The sequence below is a fragment of the Cynocephalus volans genome, chromosome 8 (assembly GCF_027409185.1).
Source record: "Cynocephalus volans isolate mCynVol1 chromosome 8, mCynVol1.pri, whole genome shotgun sequence".
Taxonomy (NCBI): Eukaryota; Metazoa; Chordata; class Mammalia; order Dermoptera; family Cynocephalidae; genus Cynocephalus; species Cynocephalus volans.
This window is the reverse complement of record NC_084467.1, coordinates 143,103,568-143,122,986: the sequence shown is the minus strand read 5'-3', so window position 1 is coordinate 143,122,986 and position 19,419 is coordinate 143,103,568. Positions and strand designations below refer to the sequence as shown.

Sequence of the window (19,419 nt, the reverse complement as noted above, 5' to 3'; positions counted from 1 at the left end):
CTCTGCACAAGAAGGCAGGCAAAGTCCCTAACATTTTGCTTAGCCTCATCATTGTGGCAGGTGTGCATGGGGCAGAATGAAACAGATAAATAAGCATGTGTCCTCTACTAACCAGCCCATCTGCTGGGAGTTCTTCATCCAAATCACTGGGAAGTCCACAATCACACGAGGAGAAAGAAACATTTCAAAACGATCGGATACATTTCAAAATGATAGGACAGGTGTTAGAAGAGAGATACGCACAAGTGTATATTACATTGAGAGCTTTCTGAGGTAAGTATTAATTCCCCATTCAGATGAAACCGCAACTCAGAGAAGTTAAATAATTGCCCAAAGTTACACAGCAGAGTGCAAAATTGAAAACAGATCTGTCGGACTCAGAAATGAAGCTTTCCTTTCCATTCTGTCATGGCCTTTCAAAATTTTCACAGAATTTTGGCCATGTTGATTTTTGGCTTTGTAACTTTAATGCTTAAAGAGAAACACAAACTCTCTGCAATAAGTAGCAGGGGAGAGGCGGAGAGGGTTATCCGAGGGTGCCTCCTTCCTTGTCTTTTCTACCTTATCTACCAAAGCTGAGTCAGTTTCTCCTACCTCCCTTCATGTTCTACTTTGCCAGCTCCTCCGCATTCTCTGGTGCCTATCACGCTAGCTATGCCCTGCCCTTCCAGAGCTAAACAAACAATGATTCCACTACTAAAAAGAAATGGCAAAAAACAGAAGCAAAAATCTGACACTGTCAGTTCTTTCACTTCTTATTCACATATGTAAATTTTTGCTACACAAGAATGATGATCTGTAAGTCTATTTTTAAGCTTTTCTTTAAGACAACATATGGAGTCTATTATAGTACTCTGACTCTTCACTCTTGCTCCTGCTCTGGGGAGTGAAGGTTTATGATTTACAGCTCAAGTGAATTTGGGTCTCAGGTTCATTGCTCCAATTGTGGTTGACACTGATTCTGGATACCAGAGAGACTGTAATTGTTAACTTCACTGGGGACTGAAAAATGATTTACGCACTAGTGAGGCTTAAGCAGACTCAAAGTCCCAATTTCTACGTCCTGACTCTGAAGGAAGTGCTTTTTACAAGGGTATAGGGAAAGTACAGCCAAGAGGGCAGGTCTGAGATATCTGCAGTTATGCACCTGGGCCCCAGCCCGGAGCCAAGGGCGGATAGTTCCCAGAAATAGACAAGTCAGTTAAAGTTTCAAGAGTGCCCCTCAGCTGTTTCAAGGACTCCCACTTGACCGAAGTTCACCCCTGGCTTGATTTAAACTAACCAATTACCTTGCTTCTCGCTTCTGTACCCGCGCTTTTTGCTATAAAATGAGCCCAGAAATTCCACTCGGCGCGCCAGTCTTTCGAAAGACTGAGTCGCCCGGGTACCTGTGTGTTCAATAAACCTCTTGTTTTTGCATCCGAAGCCGTGGTCTCGCTGTTCCTTGGGAGGGTCTCCCTGAACTGACTGACTACCCACTGCGGGAGTCTTTCATTTGGGGGCTCGTCCGGGATCGGAGACCCCTACCCAGGGACCACCGACCCACCTGCGGGAGGTAAGCTGGCCAGCGACTGTTCTGTGTCTCGTTTCTGTGTTTAATCCTGTGACTCTGACTGTCTTTTCTGAGCGCGCGCATTTTGGTTTCAGTTTGTTCCGGGTTAGTCGCTCTGGGAGCGAAGTGCGGGTAGCGAACAGACGTGTTCGGGGGCTCGCCACCCGGCAATCCTGGGAGACGTCCCAGGATCAGGGGAGGACCAGGGACGCCTGGTGGACCCCTTGGCAGAGGATTATTGTGTTTTGGTCTCACCGCGTCTCGGGAGGCGCGCTCTGCCATCGGACTCTTTCTTCTATTTCTACGGCACTCGGTCTCGTCGCCGTTTCTGGTTTCTTTTTGTCTTAGTTGTGATAGGTCTTTGCGTCGTCGTTCCCCTATTGGAAATTTTCGAGATGGGGCAAGGTGCCCTTACGCCCCTCTCCCTTACTCTAGATCATTGGAAAGATGTCAAAGCCAGGGCTCACAATCTGTCCATGGAGATCAAAAAAGGAAAATGGCAGACTTTCTGTTCGTCTGAGTGGCCCACATTCGGCGTAGGTTGGCCGCCAGAGGGAACCTTTGATCTTACTGTCATTTTTGCAGTTAAAAAGATTGTTTTTCAGGAGACCGGAGGACACCCGGACCAGGTTGCCTATGTCGTGGTATGGCAAGACCTCGCCCAGAATCCCCCTCCCTGGGTGCCACCCTCCAGCAAAGTCGCTGTTGTTTCGGGATCAGAAAATACTCAAAGGCCACCTACAAGGAAGCCTTCCGCCCCTCCCCAACCCCCCGTCCTCCCGACACCAGACGACTCGCTCCTTCTCTCTGAGCCCCCGCCCTACCCGGCGGCCCTGCCGCCTCCTCTGGCCCCTCAGGCGATCGGACCGGTGCCGGGCCAGGCGCCCGATAGTTCCGATCCTGAGGGACCAGCCGCTAGGACCAGGAGTCGCCGTGCCCGCAGTCCGGCAGACGACTCAGGTCCTGACTCCACTGTGATTTTACCCCTCCGAGCCATAGGACCCCCAGCCGAGCCCAACGGCCTAGTTCCTCTACAATATTGGCCTTTTTCCTCAGCAGATCTTTATAATTGGAAATCTAACCATCCTTCTTTTTCTGAAAATCCAGCAGGACTCACGGGACTCCTTGAGTCTCTTATGTTTTCTCATCAGCCCACTTGGGACGATTGCCAACAGCTACTCCAGATCCTCTTCACCACTGAAGAGCGAGAAAGGATTCTCCTGGAGGCCCGCAAGAACGTTCTCGGGGACAACGGGGCCCCTACACAACTCGAGAACCTCATTAATGAGGCCTTCCCCCTCAATCGACCTCAATGGGATTACAACACGGCCGAAGGTAGGGAGCGTCTTCTGGTCTACCGCCGGACTCTAGTGGCAGGTCTCAAAGGGGCAGCCCGGCGCCCCACCAATTTGGCTAAGGTAAGAGAGGTCTTGCAGGGACCAGTAGAACCCCCCTCGGTTTTCTTGGAACGCCTAATGGAGGCATATAGGAGATACACTCCGTTTGACCCCTCTTCTGAGGGACAGCAGGCGGCAGTTGCCATGGCCTTTATCGGCCAGTCAGCCCCAGATATCAAGAAAAAGTTACAAAGACTAGAGGGGCTCCAAGACTTTTCCTTACAAGACTTAGTAAAGGAGGCAGAAAAGGTGTACCACAAGAGAGAAACAGAAGAAGAAAGACAGGAAAGAGAAAAAAAAGAGACAGAAGAGAGAGAGAGGCGGCGTGATAAACGCCAAGAAAAAAATTTAACTAGGATTTTGGCCACAGTAGTAAGTGATAAAAGGTTTACAGATAAGCAGAAAGGGACCCTGAGCAACCGGGCAAGACCGACACCTAGGGACAAAAGGCCTCCTCTCGACAGGGACCAGTGCGCCTACTGCAAAGAGAAAGGCCACTGGGCAAGGGAATGCCCCCGAAAAAAGAAAAACGACAAAAAAGCTAGGGTTCTATCCCTAGACGACTAGGGGAGTCAAGGTTCGGACCCCCTCCCCGAACCTAGGGTAACATTGACAGTGGAGGGGACCCCCATCGAGTTTCTGGTCGATACCGGGGCTGAACATTCGGTACTGACCCAACCCATGGGGAAGGTAGGGTCCAGGCGGACAGTCGTAGTAGGAGCGACCGGCAGCAAAGTCTACCCCTGGACCACACAGAGACTTTTAAGGGTCGGACATAAGCAAGTGACCCATTCCTTTTTGGTCATACCTGAGTGCCCTACTCCTCTGTTGGGCCGGGACATCCTGACCAAACTAAAAGCTCAAATCCAGTTTTCTACAGAGGGCCCACAAGTAACATGGGGAGATCACTCTACCATGTGCCTGGTCCTAAACCTAGAAGAAGAATACCGGCTGTATGAAAAGCCGGCCTCTCCCTCCATCGACCCATCCTGGCTCCAACTTTTTCCCACCGTATGGGCAGAAAAGACAGGTATGGGACTGGCCAATAACGTCCCACCAGTAGTAGTAGAGCTGAAATCGGGTGCCTCACCGGTGGCCGTCCGACAGTATCCAATGACTAAAGAAGCCCGGGAAGGCATCAGACCCCACATCCAAAGGTTCTTAGACCTAGGGGTCTTAGTGCCCTGCCAGTCGCCCTGGAACACCCCTCTGCTACCAGTAAAAAAGCCAGGGACCAATGACTATCGGCCAGTCCAAGACTTGAGAGAAATTAACAAAAGGGTGCAAGACATTCATCCCTCAGTCCCAAACCCATACAGCCTCCTGAGTTCCCTTCCGCCTAGTCACACTTGGTACTCAGTCTTGGATCTCAAGGATGCCTTTTTTTGCCTCAGACTACACCCCAACAGCCAGCCACTGTTCGCGTTCGAGTGGAGAGACCCAGAAAAAGGTAACACAGGTCAGCTGACCTGGACACGGCTGCCACAGGGGTTCAAAAACTCTCCCACTCTCTTCGACGAGGCCCTCCACCGAGATTTAGCTCCTTTTAGGGCTCTCAACCCCCAGGTCACATTACTCCAATATGTGGACGACCTCCTGGTGGCGGCTCCCACATATGAAGGCTGCAAAAAAGGGACACAGAAGCTCTTGCAGGAACTGAGTAAGTTGGGGTACCGGGTATCAGCTAAAAAGGCCCAGTTATGCCAGAAGGAGGTCACCTATTTGGGGTACCTGCTCAAAGAGGGAAAAAGATGGCTGACCGCGGCCCGGAAAGCTACAGTTATGAAGATCCCCACTCCCACAACCCCCAGGCAGGTCCGCGAATTTCTGGGCACTGCCGGATTCTGCAGGCTCTGGATTCCTGGGTTTGCTTCCCTGGCTGCACCCTTGTACCCTCTGACAAGGGAAAACATTCCTTTTACCTGGACTGAAAAGCATCAAAAGGCTTTCGACCACATAAAAGAAGCCTTGCTGTCTGCCCCCGCCTTGGCTCTCCCAGACCTCACCAAACCATTTACTCTATACGTAGATGAAAGAGCCGGTGTAGCCCGAGGAGTGCTTACTCAGACCCTAGGACCATGGCGACGGCCAGTAGCTTATCTATCAAAAAAACTGGATCCAGTGGCCAGTGGGTGGCCAACCTGCCTAAAAGCGGTTGCTGCAGTGGCACTCCTCCTCAAAGACGCTGATAAGTTAACCTTGGGGCAAAATGTGACTGTGATTGCTTCCCACAGCCTCGAAAGTATCGTGCGGCAGCCCCCCAATCGGTGGATGACCAATGCCAGAATGACTCATTACCAGAGTTTGCTGCTAAACGAAAGAATATCGTTCGCGCCCCCTGCTGTCCTGAACCCAGCTACCCTACTACCAGTCGAGTCAGAATCCACTCCAGTACACCAGTGCTCAGAAATCCTTGCTGAGGAAGCTGGGACTCGACGGGACCTGAAGGACCAGCCATTGCCCGGAGTGCCTGCCTGGTATACAGACGGTAGCAGCTTCATTGCGGAAGGTAAATGGAGAGCAGGGGCCGCCATCGTAGACGGCAAACGGACGGTGTGGGCAAGCAGCCTGCCAGAAGGGACATCAGCCCAGAAGGCCGAGCTAATAGCCTTAACGCAGGCATTACGCCTAGCCGAAGGAAAAAACATCAACATCTACACGGACAGCAGGTATGCTTTTGCCACTGCTCACATTCATGGGGCAATATATAAACAGAGGGGATTGCTCACTTCTGCTGGAAAAGACATTAAAAATAAACAAGAAATTCTGGCTCTGCTAGAGGCCATTCACCTCCCTAAGCAGGTCGCCATTATCCACTGCCCGGGCCACCAGAGAGGGAATAACCCTGTGGCGGCCGGGAACCGGAGGGCTGACGAGGCTGCAAAACAAGCCGCCCTGTCGGTCAAGGTGCTAACAAAAACTACAAAGCTTCAAGAGCCAATCGAGCCTGCTCAAGCTAGGACCAAGCCAAGAGAGCTCACTCCTGACCAGGGAAAAGAATTCATTCAGCGGTTACATCAGCTAACACACTTAGGACCAGAAAAGCTCCTTCAACTAACGAGCCGCACCAGCCTCTCCATCCCGAATCTCCGGTCCACCGTTCAAGAAGTCGCCAATCGGTGTCCGGCTTGCGCCATGACTAATGCGGCTACCACCTACCGAGAGACCGGAAAAAGACAACGGGGAGATCGACCCGGCGTATACTGGGAAGTAGACTTTACAGAGGTAAAGCCTGGCCGGTATAGAAACAAGTATCTGCTAGTATTTGTAGATACTTTCTCTGGATGGGTAGAAGCTTTCCCTACCAAAACTGAAACGGCCCTGACTGTATGTAAAAAGATACTAGAAGAAATCCTGCCCCGTTTCGGGATCCCTAAGGTGATCGGGTCAGATAATGGCCCAGCCTTTGTTGCTCAGGTAAGCCAGGGACTGGCCACACAACTGGGAATAAATTGGAAATTACATTGTGCGTATAGGCCCCAGAGCTCAGGTCAAGTAGAGAGAATGAATAGAACCATCAAAGAGACCTTAACTAAATTGGCCTTAGAGACCGGTGGAAAAGACTGGGTGGCCCTCCTTCCCTTAGCGCTGTTCAGAGCCAGGAATACCCCTGGCCAGCTTGGTCTGACTCCTTATGAAATCCTCCACGGGGGACCCCCCCCCATACTTGAGTTGGGAGGAACACTGGGTCCCGATGATAACTTTCTTCCTGTCTTATTTACTCACTTAAAGGCTTTAGAAGTTGTAAAAACCCAGATCTGGGACCAGATCAAGGAGGTATACGAGCCAGGTGCCGTGGCCATCCCTCATCCGTTCCAGGTCGGAGACCAAGTGCTTGTTAGGCGCCATCGGACCGGCAGCCTTGAGCCTCGGTGGAAAGGCCCGTACCTGGTGCTACTGACCACACCAACAGCGGTAAAAGTAGACGGCATTGCAGCCTGGGTACATGCTTCTCACCTCAAGCCTGCGCCACCCTCCGTACCAGATGAATCCTGGGAGCTGGAGAGGACTGATAATCCTCTTAAGTTGCGCATTCGGCGGCGGCGGAGCAAGCCTACCAAGTAATAACCCTAACCAGCCCAACACCCTCACCTGGCAGGTACTGTCCCAAACTGGAAAGGTTGTCTGGTTCAAGACAGAAGTCCACCCCCTTTGGACTTGGTGGCCCTCCCTTACCCCTGATATATGTGCCCTGGCGGCGGGTCTCGAGGCTTGGGATATTCCAGAAATTGATGCACCGGCCTCTAAAAGAGTCAGGCCTCCTGACTCAAACTATGAAAATGCTTATAACCAGATCAAATAACTCCCCTTGGTTGACCACCCTACTGTCAACCATCGCCGGGCCCCTATTACTCCTCCTTCTGTTGTTCACCCTTGGGCCCTACGTCATCAATAGACTAGTCCAATTCATCAATGATAGGGTAAGTGCAGTTAAGATTCTGGTCCTTAGGCAAAAATACCAAACCTTAAATGGCGAAGATAACTTTTAATTCCGCTCTAAGATTAGAGCGATCCACAAGAGAAATGGGGGAATGAAGGAAGTGCTTTTTACAAGGGTATAGGGAAAGTACAGCCAAGAGGGCAGGTCTGAGATATCTGCAGTTATGCACCTGGGCCCCAGCCCGGAGCCAAGGGCGGATAGTTCCCAGAAATAGACAAGTCAGTTAAAGTTTCAAGAGTGCCCCTCAGCTGTTTCAAGGACTCCCACTTGACCGAAGTTCACCCCTGGCTTGATTTAAACTAACCAATTACCTTGCTTCTCGCTTCTGTACCCGCGCTTTTTGCTATAAAATGAGCCCAGAAATTCCACTCGGCGCGCCAGTCTTTCGAAAGACTGAGTCGCCCGGGTACCTGTGTGTTCAATAAACCTCTTGTTTTTGCATCCGAAGCCGTGGTCTCGCTGTTCCTTGGGAGGGTCTCCCTGAACTGACTGACTACCCACTGCGGGAGTCTTTCAACTCCATTTCTCCACTTCAGCCTGCACAAAAAGAAAGTGTGAGGTTTTATGTTTTACTCTTTTGTGTGCCCTTAAAAGGTATTCCAGGCTCATTACTTTTTAAGTACAATATCATGAACAGGATGAAATATAGTAAAATCAGGTCCAAATACTTTTAAGGTCTAACCTGAGAAATAAGTGCACTGGTTAAGTCAGACTAGAAATCTGCCAACAGGCTGCCTTGGGTGAAGACTGATTCAATCTCTCCCTCCCTCCTTGTTTCCTTGCCACAGACCTCCAGAGTTGTTTAGATTCTACTCCAGTTCCTACTGGACCAATTAGTAAAAATTATGTTCTGTACTCTCCAAATTAAAATCTGGCAAGACCAGCCTTCCATGTATAGCAGACTGTCATATCTGGTCTCACATAACCACAAAGGAAATTGAGACAGAAAGGTAGGGCTTTGGATATACCTAAGCAGTATATTAGCAGTGACATTAATTTTAAATGCAGGAGTCCCTGATGCTTTAGTCTGAGCCAATGAACCAACCTAACATACTCTATTATCTTAGGAAGAAGAGGTAGTGAGTTAAACTCCTTTGTGACTGGGCTGGACAATGTAAGCACCTTCCTCTGGGGTCCAGCTTGGGAATTCTGGTCTTAGCCAGTTTTTGAGGAGGGAGTTGCTTTGTATCACAGCCAAAGGTTGTGCCAAAATAGCTAAATCTCGCTTCATTTGAATTGCAATGAACTTCTAGGGAAATGCACCACAAATATTAAGAAAGTTTCACAAATATTGCTTGTAGTGAGTAATGACTTGCATACTTATTCAAGGGGGAAAAAAAAGATCCAGAAAAGAACAGTTTGGATGAGAAAAAAGAAAAGGTCCCCAAGGTGAAGACGACCCACCACCTCCCTACTCCACAATGCTGCAGGTGACCTGACAGTTGCTCTCAGACCCCAGTGAGTCCAAAGCAGGTTGCACATACCCACTTGGTACCCAAGGCTATGTACTGGTATGGAGAAAAAAAATTACAATTTTTATTTATATGTTTATCTCATCTTAACTGTTTTTTTTTTTCTATTTTGTGTATGTTTCATAATGCATATAAATATTAGAAAAATAGTGCATGTATATAATATATAAATAATTAAACATATATTAGAGAATGCTTTAAAAAGTTGTAATGAGAAATACTGCATGTTCTCACTCATAACTGGGAGCTGAATCCATAAATAAACAAATGAACAATACAGAGAGACAGAGAGAAAGAAAGAAAGAAACAACAATCACAGTAATACATTGAACTTTTAGAAAACTAGAGGTAGAAAAGGGGAGGGGAAGGGGAGAGGAAGGAGGCTAATGAGGAATTGGTCAATGGACACAAAGAATGACTGCGTATTGTAATGAATAAGCTAACTATACTGATCTGACCACCACACATTGTACACAGTTACTGAAAATCAATGCTGTACCCCACATGTATGTATAATAAAAGAAATTAAATTAAATTTAAAAAGAGAGAGAGAAGAGCACTCAATCAGAACATTTTCAAAGTCACTGCCTTCCACAAATAAAGCAGCCATTGTCCATACATTTTAACTCATTACAGAAGCCTTCTCTCCCTTATTTATTTCCTGCCTCTAGTGATGGCAATACCTGCTACCAGATACTCAAACGAGACATTGCAGAGTCATCCTCAACTGCTTCCTGTCACTAAGTTCCTTAACCAAGGTGCCACCAAGTCCTATTGATTACTTCTCTGAAAGGCATCTCAGATCACCCCTTTCTCACATTCCAGTCATCACCTTGACGTATACTTTCAGTATCTCTAAGTTGAACTACTGCGATAACCAAGTTACTCGACTCTGCCTCTTTACTCCTCCTATTCATCCTCCATCCTGCCATCAGAGTATTCTTTCTGAAGACCTCTCATTACATCACCACCCTGCAATAGGAGTGCACCAATGCAGGATACAGTTCAAGGTTCTTAGTACAGTCCTTCATGGTCTGGCTGTGTCCTGACCTTCAGATCACATCATCTCCTCCACCCTGCTCCAATTCCCCTGTTCTCACACATTGCTGAACTTCTGATTGTTCTTAAAATAGTGCCCTTTCATGCCTTCATGTATGCTGTTACTTTTACCCATCCCCCTTCTTTTTGTCTTTGTTACAGCAGCTTGGCCTGCACCCTCCCTAATACAACAGCTATACACAAGCCCGATCCAGAGATACATGATCTCATTGCACCCTATTTTGATTCTCCTTTGACACAGAGAGTAAATAGTAGAGCCAGAATTCCAATCTGGATCAGACTGCTTACAAAGAATATGCTCTTAACCACTAGTCACTGAATTTTAAAACCAAATGCAAATGTCACCTGCTTGGTCCCAAACCGATTGAGGAAAGCTAATTATTCCTCCCTGTGTAAGTTGTTCATACTTCCATCTCAGCATTTAAAATACTGTACTTTAGTTTGCACCCAAGTGGACTGTGAGCTCTTAGAGGTCAAGGACTATTTGTATCCACCTTTATATGTTGGAGACCTAGCACATGCTGCCACATACGAAGTGCTCAATAAATGTTAGTTGAACAAATATCAATTCACAAATCTTCTGTTATTCCTCATTACTTACTCTTTTTCCTCAACCCACTGTGCCCCATCACAGCTTAAATACACATGCCAAACTCACAGGAAAATCCCTGACACAGTGCCCAATATCAAACATGTTTTATACAATGGAGAAATTGTCAATACCTTTAGAAAGCTTCCCTTCATTGACTCCATGACCTTGCCCCTCAAAAATACACACAAGTGCAATTTTAATGACGTATAATTTACGCATCTCATATTAAGGAGATATTCTATGAGTTTTCACAAATGTATACACCATGTTACCACCTCTAAAATTGAGATGTACAACATTTCCATCCACTCAAAAAGTCATTCTCTTAAGCTCTGTCCCAGTCGATCTCGCCCTATCACTGGCCCCAGTCAACCTCAAACCTGCTTTCTGTAAATACATGTTAAGTTTTTCTTTCTAGAGTTTCCTGTAATTAAACGTCATACAATATATGCTCTTTTTGTCTGAATTCTTTCACTTAACACATTTGAGATTCATCCATGTTGTTACGGATATAAGTAGTTTATTCCTTTTTATTGCTGAGTAGTATTCCATTGTTAAAGATTTTATTTACATGTTCACCTGCTGATGGACATTTGTGTTGTTTCCCACCTTAGTTATTTTAAATAAAGTGATAGGAACATTTGTATACAACTCTGTATGTGAACACATGCTTTCATTTCTTTGGGATAAATAACTAAGAGTGGAATTGTTGGATCATATGGTAAGTGTATGTTTGACTTTATAAGAAACTGTTGAAACAGTTTTCCAGAGAGGTTGTGCAACTTCTATTCCCATCAGCAGTGTGAGAGTTTCAGTTGTTTCACATCCTCACCAACAGTTGGCACTTTTTATCCTTCTTACCCACTCTGATGTCATGATGGCTGTGTAGTGAGATGACACGGTGGTTGCGTTTTCATTTCCCTAATGACCAATGATACTGAGCATCTTTTCATGGACATATCGGCTGTCTGTGTATCTTCTTTGGTGAAGCGTTCGTTCAAATACGTCCATTTTTTTAACTTTTTAATTGGTTCTCTCAGTGAGATGTAAGAGTTTTTTATATATTCTGGACACCAGTCCCTATAATATAAAATATATTTTAAATATATATATATATATTTAAAGAATATTTTCTCCCAGTCTGAGGTCTGCCTTTGCATTTTAATTTCTTACTTCTGAGGAACAGAGTTTTAAATTTTGATGTAGCCCAACTTATAAACTTTTTCTTTTATGTTGATGCTTTTTGTGTCCTATCTAAGAAATCCTTGCCTACCCAAGGGTTATAAAGTTTCTTCTGGAAGTTTTATAGTTTTAGCATTTACATGTAAGACTCTGATCCATTTCAAGTTAACTCTTGCGTACAATAAATTAAGGGCTGATGTTCACTTTTTCCATATAAATAACAAATTGTTCCAGACAATTTGTTGAAAGCGTAATCCTTTTCCTATTAAATTACCTTGGCATCTTTGCTGGAAATCAATTGACCATATATGTGTGGGTCTATTTCTGGACTGTATATTGTGTTTCATTGAACTATGTGTCTAAACTTATGCCAATAATACACTGACTTGATTACTGCAGCTTTATAGTGTTAAAGTCATAAGCGTAAGTCTTCTAACTTTGCTCCTCTTTTTCAAAATTGTTTTGGCTATTCTAGGTACTTAAATTTCCATATAAACTTTAGAATCAGCTTGGAAATTTCTATAATAAAGTCTGCTTAGATTTTTATTGAGATTTCATCAAATCTATAAATCAATTTTGAGAAAATTAAAATTATAACAATATTGAGTTTTCTAATCCATAAACATGGTAAATCAATTCATTTAGGTCTTCTTTAATTTCTCACAGAAATGTTTCTCATTTTTAGGTCTTGTACATATTTTATTTAAAGTAACCCCATTGTATTAGGGTTTTCCAGAGAAGCAGAACCAACAGGAGATTACCTGTCTATCTCTCTATCCAGGAATATATATATGTATGTGTATGTATATGTATATATATGAGTGTATATATATGAATATGTATATATAAAATTTTATTTTAATGACTTGGCAAATATGATTGCAGAGGTTGAGAAGTACCACCATCTGCTAACCACAAGCTGGAGACTATGAGAACTAGTTGTGCAGTCTTAGTCCAAGTCCTCACACCTAAGAACCAGGAGAACTGATGCTGTAAGTTCCAATTCAAGTGCAAAGGCCTGAGAACCAGGACAGCTATGGTTTAAGTTCCAGTCTGAGTGCAGGAGATGACTCATGTCCCAGTTTGAAAACAATTAGGCAGAGAGCAAATTCTCTCTTACCCTACCTTTTGTTCCATTTGGGCCTCCAATGAACTGGATTAGATGAGGCCCACCCACATTGGGGAGGCATTTCTGCTTTACTCAGTCTACCCATTCAAATGGTAATCTCATCCAGCAACATTCTCACAGACATACTCAGAAGTAATTCAACGAATATCTGATCACCTCGTTGCCCAGTCAAGTTGAAACACAAAATTAACCATATTAACTATAAAATTAACTATGCATATTTCATGTTTGGGGATACTACTGCAAATGCTATTCTTATTTTTCATTTCAATTTCTATTTGTTTATTACTAATATATAAAAATACAATTGATTTTTGCACATTGATTTTTGTGTCCTGAAATCTTGCTAAAATCACTAATTAGCTCTAGCACTTTTTTAGCAGATTCATGAGGACTTGCTTCATGCTTCATCATGTCATCTGTGCACAAAGACAGTTTTATGAGGGGTCGTCAAGAAGTTCGTAGAATGTTTCATATAGTTTTTTAATTCTATTGTTCCATGAACTTTTGAAAGTACCTTCATACTTATAGCTTTTTAATCTTCGTGCCTTTTGTCCTAGTCCATTTTGTATTGTGATAACACAATATCTGAGACTGGGTAATTTATTAAGAAAACGGGTTTATTTAGCTCACAATTCTGGAGGCTGGGAACTCCAAGATTGGGGGTGCCCATCTAGTGAGGGCCTATGCTCCTTAAACTCATGGGAAAAAGCAGAAGGGTAAGCAGGCACATGTGAAAGAAAGCAAAACACAAGAGACAACCTCACTTTATAACAACCTGTTCTCATGGGCACTAATCCATTCTGCGAGAACTTGAGAGAAAGGTGACATTAATTCATTCATGAGGTCTCTGCCCCTATGACCTGAACAGCTCCCAACTGCCATGTTAAGGAATCAAGGTTCGAGCACATGAACTTTTGGGGAACACATTTAAACCTTAGCACCTTTTATTTCTTTTCCTTGTCTAATTGCGCTGGTAAGAATCTCCAGGAGAATGCTGAATAGAAGTGGAAAAGAGTCAATATCTTTATCCTATTCTTAATTTTAGGGCAAAAGTATTCAAGTTTCACCATTAAGTTAGCAGTAGTTTTATTTTTTAAATGGTTTCATGAGTTCTAATTCACGTGATATAAAATTCAACCATTTGAAGTGTACAATTCAGTAATTTTTAGTAAATTCATAGAGATGTGCCATCATCAGCCTTTTATAAGATTGAGCAGGTTTCTTTCGATTCTTGGTTTACTGGGAGATTATTATCATGGTGTAATATGGTAATATGAAATAAATGTTGAATTTTGTCAAATGGTTTTTCTGCACCAATTAAAATGAACATATGGTTTTTCTCTGATGTGATAATAAGATAAACTATGTTAGTTGATTTTTTAATGTTAAGGGACTTCGTATTCCTGGGATAAACATCACTTGGTCCTGGTATATTATGCTTGTTATATATTTCATTTGGGGTGGGGTTTGCTAACATTTTGTTAAAGATTTTTGGTCCATGTTCATAAGAGATTTTATTCTGTAGTTTTCTTTTCCTGTAATATTTTTGTCCGGTTTTGACATCAGGAAAATGCTGACCTTACAAAATGAAAAGTGTTTTTCCTCGTATATTTTCCAAAGGAATTTATATAGTATTGATGGTATTTATACCTTGAATATTTGATAGAATACACCAGTTAAGCCATCTGGGCCCATAAATTTCTCTGTGGGAAGGTTTCTAATCACAAATTAACGTGTTTAATTGGTATTCATGTTTTCTATTGATTCTTAGGTTAGTTTTGATTGTGTCTTTCAAGGAATTTGTCCACTTAATCCAGGTTGTTGAATTCATTAGCATCAAGTTTTTTAATAATATTCTCTTAGTTACCCTTTTAATGTATATAGAATCTTAGATTTCCCCTTTTTCATTATTGATAGTTAATATCTGTCATCCTTTTCGTTTCTTGATCAATATAGCCAGAGACTTATCTATTATATTGATCTTTTCAAAGAATCAGCTTTTGATTTCATTGATGTTCTTTATTGTTTTTCTATTTCATTGATTTCTTCTCTTTATTATTTATTTCCTACTAATTTGAGGTATAATTTGCTCTTACATTTTTACCTTAGGTAGAAGCTTAGCATGTTGCTTGGAGAGTTTTCTTTTTTCTAACATAAGCTCTTAAACCTATAAATTTCCTTTAAAGCTTCACTTCACAAATTTTTTTAAATGTAATTTTATTAATATTTTTTTATATTCTAGGATGTTGTTGCAGAGCAGTTGGGAGGGGGAGGGAAAGGGGAAAGGGGAAGGAAATGAGATGGAAGGAGGAAGGAGGAGAGGCGGGATTGAGGCCTGTAGCACCCCCCTTATTCCTACAGGGGAGACGGGGGGGCTTCCAGCGATGGCTTGGTAATTGCTAGACTGGGTGCAGATGTCAGGGGGGTGTGGCTGAAGCCCTCACCCCCCACGATACCAGCTCGGGAACCTGGGGCCCTTCTTGCTGCAGCTTGGTGGTCATTGCTGGGCTGATTGCATGTGTCAGGGGGGCATGACCGAGGCCCAAGGCCCCCCACTGCCCTGGCTTGGGAGAGCCCAGGGCACTTCTTGTGGTGGCTCAGTGGTTGCCATTGGGCTGGCTGTGGGTGTTGGGGGGTGTGGCCAAGGCCCCCCACCACCCCAGCTCAGGAGAGCCCGGGGCCCTTGTCCCCCATCCTTGGGACTGGTTGCAGGTGTCAGGGGGCATTGCTGAGGCCCCCAGCCCTGCACCCTTTCTGGCTTGGTAGCCCAGGGGACTTCTGGTCCTTCTAGGTGTTATAGGTGTTCTTTGGTGAAATGAGACCTTTACTAATTAATATCAAACTTGTCTCTGGTTGTGGGTACCCTGCTCATTTCTTTCTGTTCTGTGTTGGGTTATTTGCTCTTCCCATCACTTAAACTCTGTGCTGGAACTAATTTGTTGTCCTTTGCTTACTTCTAAAATGGGGGAACTTCCTTTGGGGACCAGTACTTGAGCTGTGTGGTTGAGCTAAATCGCTACTTTGCTGCTGATTTCCTAGGGAAGGCTTTTTGTGCAGCTTGGCTTTTAATGGTTGACTTTATAGGACTTCCAGGTCTAGTGAAATCCGGTGCACCTGGGTTGTGTAGAAACTCTGGTCTGGGCCTGAGTCTTTTCATCAAACTGCACCCTATGCAATTCTATATTCATGACCAGTCTCCTTTGAGTGGTCCTATGCTGATTGGGGGGCAGATCAGTTGTCCTTGCTGTGCCCCAGTGTTCTCCTGGTGGGCCCATCTCCCCCACTGCCCATGCTGCAAACACTTCACATGGGACGGGCTGTGTGCAGGTCCCTTGCGATGACTCACTAGCCTCTGAGTGGCTCCTTTTTTTCAATTGTTCTGACTCCTCGCTCCTATGTGGGTCCACAGGAACCCTATTAGTGGTCTTGCTGAACTGGGGGCTACCAAGGCCCTCTTCTCCCCTGCTGCCTCCAAGCAACTTCATCCGAAGGACACAGCTGTGGCTTTTGCCAGCTCCTGCTCCGGGCACTCATTAGTTCCAGCCTGGATGTGGCCAAGGCTTGAAACAGTCAGAGCGATATTTTTTTTCTCTCTCTCATCGTGGCTTCTCCCGCCTTCATGCACTCTGTAGGTCTCTCCTCCTCTTCCCCTGAGCTGTAGCTGCCCCAGCTTGGCTGTCATTGGTTTTCTATAGTTGTAAATTGGTTGATTTGTGGGAGAGAGAGACACTGGGCACTTTCTATTCTGCCATCTTGACCAGAAGTCCATTTCACAAATTTTGATGTGTGGTTTTTCTTTTCATTTAGCCCCAAGTATTTTCTAACTTCCATGTTACTTTTCTTTTGAACCATGCGTTATTTAGAAGTATGCTGTTTAATTTTCAAATATTTGGGGATTTTCCAGGTATCCTTCCATTACTTATTTTTAATTTAATCACTTGTGATCAGAGAACATACTCTTTTTGTGTGTGTGTGTATATAATAGCTTTATTGAGATATAATTCACATGCCATGAAATTCAGCTTTTTGAAGAGTACAGTTCAGTGGTTTTTAGTATATTCACAGAGCTGTGCAACCATCACTACTATTTAATTTCAGTATATTTTTATTATGCCCGAAAGAAACCCTATACCCATTAGCAAGTCACTCCCCACTTCCCAAGCACCTGGAAACCACTACTCTACTTTCTGTCTCTATAGATTTGCCTGGAGAACATACTCTATATGATCTCAATTCTTCTAAATTTCTGGAGACTTGTTTAATGGTTGAGCATATGGTCTATCTTGGTAAATGTCCCATGTGCACTAGAAATATTAAATATTATTTCTATTCTCTTTTTTCTCTCTTCTCTTCTGAAGACTCCAATTTATGTATGTTAGTCAATTTGTTATTACCCCAGAGTTCTCTGATTTTCTTGGTATTTTATATCTCTGTATGTAAGCTTCATTTTGGATGGGTTCTATTGCTATGTCTTCAAGATTTATCTTTTTTAAAATGTCATATTTATTCTGTGGTTAATCCCTGTAGCAAGCAAAATTTTCATTTCAGATAGAAGTCCCCCTTAGATCCTTCTTATACTTTTCCTTTCTCTCCTCGTTATGTTCATATTATTCTTTTAATAATTGAGTGTACTGAGTATATTTATAATACCTGTTTTCATGTCTTTCTCTGGCAATTCTATTATCTCTATCATTTGGGGGCTTGTTGCTATTGACTGATTTTTCCCTTGGCTACGAGATCACACCCTCCTTCTTTTTACATGTCTTGTAATTTTGTATTAGATGACAAACATTGTGAACTTTTCATTAAATTCTGTTTATGTTTAATTCTTTTTTAAAATGTGGGACATTGTTCCAGTAGATAATTAAATCTCTTGTGGATTAGCTTGATTCAATTCTTTTTTAAACCTTTTTTCTATAGGTCTAACTTATCCTTCATTCTAATATTATTTAGCCCCATCACTAACACTCAAGTCTTACAATTTCTCTACCGAATGTTCTTTGTGTGGAATAGAGGGCTCTCTACTCTGGCTGGTAAAAACCCAAATTATGTCTGGCCCTGTGTGATCTCTAGGAATTGTTCAGCTTACATATAACTAACAATTTTTCTTTGCCAAGAGTTTCACTCTGCACCTGTGCAGATTTCTATTCAGCCAAAGACTCAAAGGAATCTATATGTAGATTCCTCGTGCTCTTTGTCATCATAACCCCCCTCCCAGTACTCTGTCTCACAAATTCTGGTGCCTAAGTTCACCCGAATTATAATATCTGTCTTCTCAACTCAGCTAAACACAGGGCTCTGTTTGGTTCCCACTCACTGCACAAGATGTAAAAACTGCCTGAAAGGAGAGGGCCAGGACAATCACTGGGTTCACACTATTTGCTTCCCGTCTCAGGGATCACAGTCCTCCTATGCTGGCTGTTCTCTGATACCTAAAAATATATTTTGTATAATCTTCTAGGTTTTTTCTTTTCTTTTTTTTTTTGGTGGGAGGTTAGGTGGGAACCCTATTTTCCCTCATGAAAGCAAAAGTCTATTTAGTAGTTTTGCTTGAAAAAAATTATATTTTAAGTACCTGTTATTTGTATAGAAATTTCATATAGCATAAGACAGTTCCTAAAATACAACTGCTAACAAGCAAATCAAATAAAGGGTAATATAAATCACCTGCTATGTGAACAAATCATAAAAAAAATCTTCAAACATGGTATAATTGAGGAATTAGTACTTTATTCCCAAAATGTAATGAAAGCCTGTCATGCAATCCAAGATTCATTTGTATCTGAATAATATAATGACTAGTTTTAAGGCCTTAAGTAGTTGTGCAGGTTTTTTGGTTTTTGTTTTTTTTAAGCACTTCATCTGAGAGTATTCAACTGCCTAGTTTTTTTGCGCTTGGGAAATTTCTCTATCAGTCTGAGCTATCCTAATATCTCGCCATAACTCCTAGTCACTCTTCCTTGTGCTGTGACAAATGATCTTTTCTCTTTTGGGCTGTTATTTTCACTCCTGTAAAACATAGAGATAATTTTTATACTAGAGTACTAAATGTAAGATTCCTATGATCATGGATATCTATATAGAAAATAAAGACACCTCCAAACCTCAAGATTCATAATAATAATAAAAAAGTCCTACAATAAATATCCCTTAAATTTTATTGGAAATTGAGATTCTTCTTAATTCTCTATGCCCACATTCCTTCAACAAGACCATCATCATGACTACCATACAACTAGTCCCTGCTTACACATAGGCTAATTTACAAAGTATTTTTTATAATCCTGGTTGCTCAGAACTTGGAATGCATTTTTCAGACATGTTAAAGAATTTGTGAAATGATGTGTTAGATGTTAGAGATTTTGTGCAGGAACCAGACAAACTCATAAAAAAACTTTATTGGAGGGAAAACAGCTAAGCTTGTTTTCGGCACAAATTAATGACGATAGATTAAACCTGCCTTCTTTTCCCACAAATATTGAGGTGGTGTTTAATGACCATAAAGATTGGAGTGGTCCTGATCTTGGAACCAAGGGTTGGGATGAGAGTGGTGTCTCAACAAATCGCTAGACAGTTGTTCCAAACCTGGCCA

The 19,419-nt window shown here is 43.2% G+C and overlaps 1 protein-coding gene across 1 annotated transcript; it reads left to right on the top strand.

Moving 5' to 3' along the window:
• The first annotated feature begins 1,577 nt into the window (after nucleotides 1-1,577).
• On the top strand, nucleotides 1,578-7,837 carry LOC134384672 (uncharacterized). The gene is given in 1 exon segment (XM_063106358.1): nucleotides 1,578-7,837. A coding segment is annotated over 1 exon segment (5,067 nt). The 5' UTR covers nucleotides 1,578-1,947; the 3' UTR covers nucleotides 7,015-7,837.
• The last annotated feature ends 11,582 nt before the right edge of the window (nucleotides 7,838-19,419 follow it).